Consider the following 10,364-nt stretch of genomic DNA (forward strand, 5'->3'; position numbering starts at 1 on the left):
AAGTCCTCAGGGACCACCCGGGGCTCCTGCCACCCTGCAGTGACATCCCTCTGACAGCAGGACTCCCCAGAATTAGAGACGAGTGGCTCAGCGATAGTCAGTCAGCAAACACTGCTGCCTTGGCTCTGGCCGCAGCGGGACACTGGCCTCTTCTGCCCGCCACCCCCACCCCCCAGAGGCAGTGAGGAAGGAGCTGGACTCTCCCGGGACCCAGACCTGGGATGGGCTCCCTGACTGCTGTGCCTCAGTTTCCCTACATTTACAAGCTAATTGCTCCTCTCCCAGCTGCAATGCACATTAAACAAGCGAACACAGAGAAGGCGTTTCCCCTACTTGTGTGAGACACACTAAGGAAATCTCCCACCTCAACCGTCTTTAAGCGCACTCGCCTGGTCCAGCCGCCAGCCCCGCCCACCCTCCGTCTCCAGAACGTCCCATCCCCCACACGGAGACTCTGTCCCCAAAAAGCACGGACTCCCCACCCCCGCCCAGCCCCGGCTCCCACCCCCTCCTCTCTGTCTGTGGGACGGGACTCCTCTGGGGCCCTCCTGGGAGTGGGACCTGCGGGACGGGTCCTTCTGCGTCTGGCCGCTCTCGCTGAGCCCCGTGTCCTCGGGGTCCCTCCGCATCACGGCAGGGGTCAGGGTCTCTCCCTTCCTGAGGCTGGACCGTGCTCCCACATGTGACTGGGCCGCGCCGTGTCCTTCTGTGGATGAACACTGGGGTGCGGCCCCCTTTTGGTGATTATAAAACCGCTGTTGTCCACACGGAGTAGAAACACATCTGAACCCCGGCTTCTGTTCCTTTTGGGGGAGTACCCCAACTGCACCTGGGAGACATGGTGATTCTTCGTTCTGCCGTATCACACCTCCCCCGCCCCCCAAGCCCAAGGCTACGGCTGCTCCTCTGCCTGCGGTCCGAGGGGTGGCATGGCCAGCACACACGGGACACCCACGACCGTCGGGCATTGCTGGGGTCTCCCCACTGGCCACGACTGCCTGTGACTGGGGGCCAGACTGCGCTTCCACAGGACATGGACACGATCCTGTCGGGACAAGCAGCCACCCTGCGGGACGCCAGCTGTGCGCAGGCTCCCCCAGGCCTAGAGAGGGTACATCCCCTTACCCATGAGGAAACCAAGTCTGGGACTCAGGGGTGGCATGTGCAGGGCTGTGTGGTGGCTGGAGGACATCAGTGGTTCCTGCCCCCTGCACGTCTGGGCCTCCAAACTCCTCCCGCTGTGCCCAGAGGGAGCACGGGCAGGCTTCCAGGCGGGCACCGCAGACCGTCTGCATGGCAACATGCCCGGCCGGCCAGGTGTCCCCCACTGCCCTCAGGCTGGAGTCAGATCCCAGCACCCCCATCCCCAGGAACCAGGAGCCCCATGGTCTCCTCTGCCCCCAGGTGCAGGGACGTGGTGTCACAGCTGGGGGGGGAGCCTCGGACCGAATCCTCGCATGAGCAGTGGGGTACGGCACCCCCAGAGGCTGAAATCCCCAGCTTGTCTCAAGACCCCCTGCCAGCCCCCCTTCCGAGCACCAGGCCCCCAGAATAAGACACACATCTCCTACCAAAATGTTTAATGATGGAAGCCGCGTGGGCAGCCGAGGCTACAGGCACCGGGTTGGGGGGCATCGGGGAGCCAAGCCCCCAGCCGTGTGGGCTGGCACGGCCCTCGCTGCTGTGACCCCCTTCCCCAGCCTGGCCTTGGGAGGCCGCTCCGTGTGTGGTGGGGCTTTTGGCGTGATGGCCCTGTTAGCCAGCAAGACCCCTCACCTGGCTCGGAGAGGGCAGGCCCGTCAGGCCCCACCTCGGCTGCTGTGCGGCTGGACCACGGGCTAGGGTGCGGGGCCTCAGAGCACGAACCCAGCGTGGACCAGCTCTGGCTGCAGCTGCGACCACACGGATTTTCTGGATCATTAAGCCAAGCTGTTAGTCAGGGACAGCTTTCTGGAAGGTTCCAAGGATTGCTTTGGGGCCCATGTGTCTGGGCTGGGCTCCAGGCGGCGGGTCACGTCCCTAGCGCAGTACGGACAGCTGGCCTCCCTCTGAACTTTTGTGCCAACAAGAAACACTGTCGCTGAGTGGGGTGGGCACGCGTCCCTCTGGAGGACCCTGGCCCAGGACCGTCCACCTGCAAACCAGCTGCCCCGACTCAGGTTGGGGGGACTCGGGGGAGGCTACTGGAGGAACGGGACCGAAGGGACCACACTGTGCTCTCTGAACCACGCGCACCCCCAGAAAGCGCCACCCCCAGCATCCCCTCCCACCGAGCGTGGCCCGGCCCTCCCGGGGGAGCCATGGCCCTGGGGCAGTCGACAAGGGCCTGGAAGTCTGAGAACCGTGGCTTCAGGGACCTGCCACAGGTCCTGGTGAGCGCGGGGGCCGCCCCCTGGCACAGAGTCGAGCCCAGAGAAAAGGGGCTTTTAGTTCTTTTGTTAAAAACCGAACAGCACCGAAAGGCCCCGCGGAGCACGGCCCTCGCGGGGCAAGCTCCCAGCGCGGCTCACTTGGCCGGGCGCGTGATGACGCGCGTGGAGAAGTCGAACAGGTCGCGGTTGACTTTGCGCAGGTTCCGCACCTCGTCCTCCAGCTCGGCCACACGGACCCGCAGCTGGTCCTGGCCGCCCAGGACGCTCTGTGGAGGGACCGGGGCTCAGAGGCCGGGAAGCCGGGGGAGCCGGGGGAGCCCTCCCCACGGCCAGCGCAGGACCCGGGCTCGCCAGCCCCCCTGCCCCGCCGGCCGCACCCACCTTCTCCATGGTGCTGCTCATCACCGCGTGTAGCCGCTCCGCCCGCTCCAGGTGGCTGGGCTCCGAGCCCTGCGGCACAGGACGCTCCCTGTCAGTGCCCCAGGGCAGCGCACCCCTGGCAGGGAGACGCCTGCCCGACACCCGCCCACCGCAGGGGAGACAGGTGAGGAGCCCCCAAGCACGGGGTGCGGAACCGGGGCTCGGTCGCGGCTGCGGGCTCCAATCCCCCATGCTCCCGTCCGCTCCCGCCGAGGACTCTGCCCGACAAGGCCCAGGGGCAGGGGCACTCGGAGGCCAAGGTCAGGCAGGCTCCCGGGAGCAGGCCCGTCGGTCGGCCCACGCCTCCAGCCCTAGGCACAGCCTGCCGCCCGGCCCAGCCACACGGCCGATGGCTGCCGCGGCCGGGAGGTGGTCTGTGTCCCGCTGGACAGCGTCTGGGCACGCGGCCGTTGGCCAGCCGCCGGGTGCTCCGTGGAGCCAGACGCCAGGCTCCCTCAGGACAGCTGCGGTCCCTCGCCGAGAGGCTCGTGGGGCTCCAGGCACGGAGACCGCGGAGCACCGGCGCGGCCCAGAGACAGGCAGGGGCCCCGGGCCTGGGGGGCAGACGGGCGTTCCGTGGGGATCCACTGGGGTGGGTGCCAGGGGTACCAGCGCCTTCCCATCAGGCTCTGCTCCCTGCTCTGCTCCCTGGGGCGCGCGTCCACCATCCGCTCTGCCCTCCCTGGCTCCTCCCGGAGGAGGACTCAGTCGCCACCCTGACCCCTGCACAACGCCCCGAGTGGCACCAAGCAGGCATCCCTGGGGGGCGGGGCCCACCTGCTGGTGGAGGCCAAGGCGCATCGTGAAGCCCCCGCGGTGCGGCTCATCCCCGTGCTCGGCGCCCAGCAGGTGCCTGTTGAAGTGCGGCAGGGGCAGGCCCGGCCGGAAGTCCGAGCTTAGCATGCTGACTGGGGCCAGCATGATGGCGGCGTTGGTCACGGGGCCTGCAGGGGGTGGGGGGTGTCACGGTCCCAGCACACTCGCCAACCTCCTCCCCTGCACCCCCAGACGTGGGCCGCGGACACTGCCGGCCCCCCCCGGGCAACGCCCCGTGCTTCCCAGACAGGAGCTGCCAGCCACCCCCGCCCGTTCCCGGGCGCCTCACCTTTGAGGGTCACGGTCCTGATGCACTGCTTGCTCCGGGTGTCCCACAGGCGCACGGTCTCGTCGTGGGAGCCGGAGAGCAACACGCTGCCGTCGGTGGACACAGACAGACACGTCACCTGGTTCCTGGGGACAGACATGGTGACCTCGAGCCAAGAGCGAGAAAATGGGGTCCCTTCTGCCCCCACCCCAGTGTCCACAGCCCCCGCACCTGTGCCCTCTGAACACCTTCCCGCTGTCCTGCTCCGGCTGGAAGCTCTTCTCTTTCTGCCCGGGCTGTGGAGGCCAAGAGGGCCCCTGAGCCACGCCAGCCCTGGGCCCCCCCGAACCCCCCCGGGCCCCCGGCTCCCCACCCCCGGCTCCCGCGGTACTCACCCCAGTGCAGAGATCCACCTGGAAGATGGAGCCGTCGCTGCCGCCGCAGAACACGTGGTACTCGGCTAGGTCCATGGTCACAGCCATGATGCCCACGTCGAAGAGCACAGACAGCAACAGATCGCCCGACGAGACCTCCCACAGCTGGGGGTGCGGGCAGACGTGGGACTCCAGACCCCCGGGGAACCGGAACCACAGCCACCACCCACGGGGCCCTGGGGGCTGAGACCCAGCCTGCCCTGGGACGGGACTTGGCTCTCATGCCCGTGACCCCTGCGTTCGAGCCCCGTCGCGGACCCGGCAAAGCCCTGAGGGCTGCGCTGGCCTCAAATCCCCCGAGGTCTAGCCAGCGAGCTGCCAGGAGCAGGCAGCCAAGTGGGAATTTCCAAGCCGACACAGGCCCAGGCCATCCACCCTCTGGACGTCCTTGAGGCCGGAAGCGTCGGGGGATTAGAACTGTCCGGAGCTGGCAGCCCGGGGGATGGAGACCGCTCACGGGCTCAAGCTGGCCAAGAGGCCATCAGCTCCCGGGACGTGACTCAGACCCACTTGGGGTGTGTGGGGCGGCGCTACCTTCACTGTCTGGTCCAGGGAGGAGGAGGCTACCCGGGCCAGGGGTCCCCCAAAGCCACAGTGCAGGTCCGTGATGGGCAGGGTGTGGCGAGACCAGACGTGCCGGGGGGACGGGGTCCTGGAGGGGTCCGCCTGCAGCACACTGTGTGAAGGGAGCAGACCTCAGCCGGGGGGGGGGGCCCACCTGGCCACCAGGCCCCTCCCAGCCCCGAAGCTCCAGAGGCTTCCCATGGCCCCTGGACAGGCAGTCACCGCCACCCCCGGCCCACCTGGCTCTCGGCCCCTCCCCCCCTGGGGCTCTGGCCTGGCTCTGCCCACGGGCTCTGCAGCCAGACCCAGAACCGGGGGGCCCGCCTCTACCTGCACAGGCCCCACGCTAGCACCAGGCAGTCCTTGCCCCCCGAAAGGAAGTGGCTGCTGTCCCCCGTGAACTGCAGGCACGACACGTCCTGGTAGTGGCGGCTCAGGATGACCAGAAGGTTCCCTGTGGAGACCTGGGAGGGCGCACACAGGTCAGGGTAGGACACAGCGTGCCGCCCCCGCCCCCCGCGGCCAGGTCAGGTGGAGGCCCTCGGGGACAGCCTGCCTCCCCCCAGCTGTCCTGCCTGCGCCTGTTCCCATCGTGTCCCCAAGTGGAGGACGGTGTGGTCTGAGCTCCCACCCCCAGTCCAGCCACCCTGACCTCTGACTCCTGGGTGTCAGGTGCCCGAGGACCCCCTTCCAGTGCAGGCCGAGGGAGTGATGTCACCACGGTCTCCGGGGAGGGCAGGGCCCATCTGCGTGGAGCAGAGCGGCCACAGAGGCGGCTGCTGGAAGCGCGGGCCCCTCTGTTCAGGACCGGCTGGACCCGGGACCCGGGACCCGGAGCAGGAAGTCACCGTCTTCAGATGCCACCACGTGGGGATGGGACAGTGGCTGGGGCTGAGGGACGGGCGACGCCCCAGGCGGCAGGGACAGGGGAGCCCATCACACCACCTGGGCAGCGGGGCGGGCTGGGGGCCCAGACTCTGTTGCGAGCTGGACTGTGTTCTCCTAGTGCACGTTCACATCCTGACCCCTGGGACCAAGCCTTACTTGAATAACGGAGCTGGGCGGGCCTAGCCCGTGCAGACTAAGGTCATGCTGCAACACGGCGGCCCTACACCTGAGGAGCCGAGTCCTTATAGGAGGAAACCTGAAGGCACACACCCTTCCTCTCCCCACCCCAGACCCTGGTGAGGGTTCCCAGCCTCCCTCCCTGTCCCCCTCTACACCGAGAGAGGGGCGAAAGCCGAACAGTGGCTGATGCCGGACTCTGGCAGTCAGCCCCAGGGGCCGCCTGGGGTCGGCTGTGTGGGGCGCCCCCTTGTGGTCACGGCTCACCCCGGCCCGGGGCCCTCTTTTTAACTATCTCATTTACTTATTTGAAAGAGAAAGCATGAGAAAGGGGGAGGAGTAAGGGGCCAGAGGGAAGCAGACTTCCTGCTAAGCAGAGAGCCCCACCCAGGACTTGATCCCAGGACCCTGAGACCATGGCCTAAGCCCCAGGCAGATGCTTTACTGACTGTGCCACCCGGGGGCCCGGACCAAATCCCCCACCTCTTACCTCCCACAGGTAGATGCTCTCCGCAATCCCCGCCAGGACATAGAGGCCATTGGGGGACGTGGTCAGACAGGTGACAGGCCCAGGACACATGATCTTCTGCTGGAGCTGGTCCTAGGGAGACAGAAACTTCTGAGCTTCACGTCGAACTCAGGGGCGAGGGGGCAGAGAGGAGCCAGAAGGAGAGGCACGAAAGGGGTGGCGTGAACAAAGCGAGGCCCGTGGAGACGGCAACCGCTGGTCAGGCTTTGCAGGGGAGAGGGGAGGCCTGCAGACTGTCAGAAATAAGCGGATGGAAGCAGAACGGCCCTTACTCTGGGGGTGGTGGTCAAGGCACGGAGGGTCCAGGAGGGGCTGAGAGCCCAACAGCCCCCGTCCTGGCTTCCTAAGGTCTGGCCTGTCACCCTGACCCTCAGTTTCTTCGTCTAAGGAGACTTCATGACCGTGTGCGGCCGCACCAGGCAAAGTGAGAGAAGGAGCTTGTGCCTCGGCTTCAGTCGGCAGAACCGAGCGGCCCCAAGCTCCACAGGTTGTATATTGGGTGTTTCTTTAAAAGATTTTAGTAATTTATTTGACAGACAGAGATCACAAGCAGGCAGAGAGAGGGGGAAGCAGGCTCCCTGCTGAGCAGAGAGCCCGATGCGGGGCTCGATCCCAGGACCCTGAGCCCAAGGCAGAGGCTCAACCCACTGAGCCCCCAGGCGCCCCGCGTTTGTAAGAGGAGGCCCATGGGCCCTTACCGGGAAGGGTATCTGCTTTTAGGGGACACAAACGCATCACTCTCCGGGGCCTGGGACACCCACCTGCCGGGACCGGGAGACCCACGGAAACCCAGAGTCCTCCCTTTAAGTAAATTTCGCGCCCCCAGGGCTCTCCCCACCCCCCCAGCCCATCAAGGACGACAGCCCCCAAGACCTGCGCCCCACCGCACCGCCCACCCTCCGTCCTCCGCGTGCGCGCAGCGCCCCACGTGACCCCGCCCGCCGGGCGCGCGCCTCCCTCCTCCGAGCCCCCGAGACTCGCGCATGCGCAGTGCATCCTACCCGGGGCTCCCCATCCCCACCCGGGTTCGGGGAGCGTGCGGCCCCCACCGACCCTTCGCCCGACCCCACCCTCGAGCGCCTCGCGCCCTCTCCACGAAGCGCGGGCCCGGACGCGCGCCGCCGCACCTTCCGCTGCAGCTCCCAGGCGCTGATGTAGTTCTTGCCCAGCTGCGCCGCCAGCAGGTACTCGCCATTGAGCAGCGCCAGGCCGCGGGGTCCGGCCTGGCCGCCGCGGTACGTGAGCAGGTTGGCGCCCGAATGCAGCTCCCACACCACGCAGCTCCACAGCTGGGCCGCCGAGTCCGTACACACGGCCACTTCCATGGGAGCAGCCATGTTGCCGCCGGCCGCGCCCCGGAAGTGCGTCACGCCAGCGAGACGCGGGCTCCCGCGCCGCGGGGCTAGAGCGCCGCCCACGTCACCCTGCGGCTGCGCGAGCGAGGGGCGCGGGCCATGTGCTCCGCGCGCGGCCCGCGGGTGACCCGGGCTCCCTCCCCCGCCCGGCGTCCGCGTCCGGTCGTGGGGCGCCCCGCGTAGCCGGAGACCGTGGCAGGAGGCCCCAGCCCCGAGTCGCTGTGGAGACCGTGGCCCGGGGCCGCCTGCAGCGGCAGGTCCGGCCCGGCCGGTTCCGCGGGGCTTTTCCCCGAGTGACCCACGTTCTGGATTCTGGCTGTGCGGGTCACAGGGTCCGGCTCGCGCGCGCGACCCGTGCGACGTGCCCGTGGACCCCGTCCGCCTGCCCCGAGCCCCGCTCCCTTCCAGAGCTCGCTGCGGGCCGCCCGGGGCCCTCCGGCCGCGTGTCCGAACGGCGGGCAGTGCCTGGAGTGCGCTCGAGGGGAGCCCTCGTGACCGTCCGCGGCCGCCGGAGCAGGACGGAGGGCCGGGGTCGCCCACCCCGCGCCGCGGGCCCCGAGAGGCCGGGCGCCCCACGGCCGGACCGAGCACCCGGCGCCCGGCCTGGGCGGGGAGGGGAGGAATCCGCAGCCCCGGCCCCGGCCGCCGGGCGGCAGGCGCGAGCCTCCGACCGGGAGGCCGGACCCGGAAGGGGCTTCGGCTTTGGCCTCTGCGCCCAGCCCTGGGGCAGCGGGAGTTCTGGGGAGGGGGGGGTGTCGCAGGGGCCTGCCCCGTTTGGGGGCTTGGAAGAGGGGTTTCCCAGAGCGGCTGTCGCTTGAGCAGGGAACTAGCGACCAGGGAGGGAAAGGAGGGTAGAGGAATGTGCAAAGGCCCTGAGGCCGACCCTGGAGGATGGAGCAGGCCATGCAGGGCCTGTGGCGCAGTGGGGAGCCTGGATTTTAGTTTATCCTGGGGTGGGTGAGGGAGCATAAAAGACGCCAGGACGTTTTTAAGTTGCAGAGGGCTGAGTGTGTGAGCCCCAGCGGCTCTCAGATGGCGACACTCCGGCGGGGCTCCTGGTTCAGTTTGCAAGTAGAAACAATGGTTCCTGATTTCCCACCCAGAACCTCTGAGGTCGCCGTTTCCGCCATTATTTTTTTTAAGATTTTATTTATTTGACATCAGAAGTGAGCAAAGTCGCAGGCGCAGAGTTCGGGGTGGGAGGGTAGCAGGCTCCCCATTGAGCAGAGAGCCCGATGCGGGGCTCGATCCCAGGACCCTGAGACCATGACCTGAGCCGAAGGCAGACGCTTAACCCACTGAGCCACCCAGGCGCTCCACACATGTTGTTTTGGAAGTGGGAATGAGAAAAACAAAATACCAGGAATGCTAACTTACACTTTCCAAGCATGGGTTTCCCCAAATCAAACCTTGCTTTGAATCCTGAACCCCTGGCAGTCTGTGGAATCCCACTTGAGAATGACCACATCCCGTGGCCCAGGCAGCCTTCGGAACAGCGACTCAGAACTTGCATCTGCGCTTTCCAGCTGTGGAGCAGATCACAGTGAGGTCTGGGCCTCCGTGTCCCCATGCGCAGCACCGCAGGGACACTGTGGTTTCCCACAGCTACGGAACTTGGGTCCTGGGTCTGTCTCCGCTTTCCGAGGCCTGGAGGTTTCCAAATTCCTGGATTCTGGGACATGGGGCAGGCCCAGCAGATGTGGGTTGCAGAGTTCTAAGCTTGGTGCCCAGAGGGTGCCGGTGGCGGACCCTCCAGCAGGGGGAGGCCCAGGGGGCAGGAAGCATAGCTGGCTGGCAGGCCCGGCCCCTCCTAGGCCTCCTTCCCCTGCACTCCTCCCAGGAGGTCAGAGGTCACCCCACCCCCAGCCCAGGGAGTGTGGAATGAGGACAGACCAGTTGTGTCAGAAGGGCAGGACAGCCACCACACTTTGGGGGGGGTCTAGGACCACCCAGTCGCCAGACCTCCTTGATGCCAGCTGGGTGGGTGCCTGGTGTCAAGCCCCAGGCTGCGAGGGTGTGGCTGCAGGGTGCAAGCAGGAAGGGGGAAACTGAGGCACGGAGACATTCCCCTCCTCTTCCCCCACTCCCAGTCTAAGCCCTGAATTCTTAATTTATTCTTTTTTCAATACTGAGCACAGTTCTGTGGGTAGTGGGGACACACTGTTGAGCCAGAGCAGACCCCACCGTTCTGGGGTCCCAGCCCAGGGGAGCCTTTCTTACCCGGGACACCCCCCCCCCCCCGCCTGTCCTGTACACCAGCGATGACGGGAGGGAGGGAGGGTGACACAGGTGAAAACCCTTTCCTTGCGGTGGCCAGGCTCCCAAAGCTCTGCTCTCCAGGTGTTGAAGGGTTCCTCCCGGGAGCCTCCTTGGGCCTCCTTGCATGGGAGGCAGAGGCTGGCAGGCTCCTGGAAGCTGTGATGGGGCCTGAGCCCTCCCTGGTGCCCCTGGGGCCGTGTGACCTCAGGGCTTCCTGCCCCAGATCTCGGCCTCTTCAGGGGAGGAAGAGCTGTGGACTGGCTGAGCCAGTCCACAAGAAAG

General features: G+C 67.1%; 1 protein-coding gene across 2 annotated transcripts; it reads right to left on the minus strand.

The window, feature by feature from the left end:
• Positions 1-1,565: 1,565 nt before the first annotated feature.
• WDR18 (WD repeat domain 18) lies at positions 1,566-7,904 on the minus strand. 2 transcript variants are annotated; one of them, XM_044254719.1, is made up of 10 exons: positions 7,596-7,904; positions 6,430-6,540; positions 5,205-5,338; positions 4,845-4,986; positions 4,272-4,415; positions 4,108-4,172; positions 3,898-4,022; positions 3,570-3,736; positions 2,754-2,822; positions 1,566-2,638 (listed from the first exon to the last, which is right to left on the minus strand). In XM_044254719.1, exons 1-10 carry the CDS (start codon positions 7,803-7,805, stop codon positions 2,507-2,509), a joined length of 1,299 nt encoding a protein of 432 aa, XP_044110654.1. In that variant the 5' UTR covers positions 7,806-7,904; the 3' UTR covers positions 1,566-2,506. The 2 variants fall into 2 exon arrangements, with proteins under 2 accessions (XP_044110654.1, XP_044110655.1); XM_044254720.1 differs by lacking the exon at positions 7,596-7,904 and adding an exon at positions 6,741-7,020.
• Between the last annotated feature and the right edge of the window lie 2,460 nt (positions 7,905-10,364).

Source organism: Neovison vison, chromosome 6 (genome assembly GCF_020171115.1).
Source record: "Neovison vison isolate M4711 chromosome 6, ASM_NN_V1, whole genome shotgun sequence".
NCBI classification, from domain to species: Eukaryota; Metazoa; Chordata; class Mammalia; order Carnivora; family Mustelidae; genus Neogale; species Neogale vison.

Excerpts from the sequence above, each read along its gene's own strand:
- WDR18 (XM_044254719.1), bottom strand. The coding sequence starts at position 7,805 with ATGGCTGCTCCCATGGAAGTGGCCGTGTGTACGGACTCGGCGGCCCAG. Across the intron at positions 3,737-3,897 it reads CAGGACCGTGACCCTCAAAG|GCCCCGTGACCAACGCCGCC; the intron begins GTGAGGCGCCCG and ends CACCCCCTGCAG. Across the intron at positions 2,823-3,569 it reads GCCTTGGCCTCCACCAGCAG|GGCTCGGAGCCCAGCCACCT; the intron begins GTGGGCCCCGCC and ends CCTGTGCCGCAG.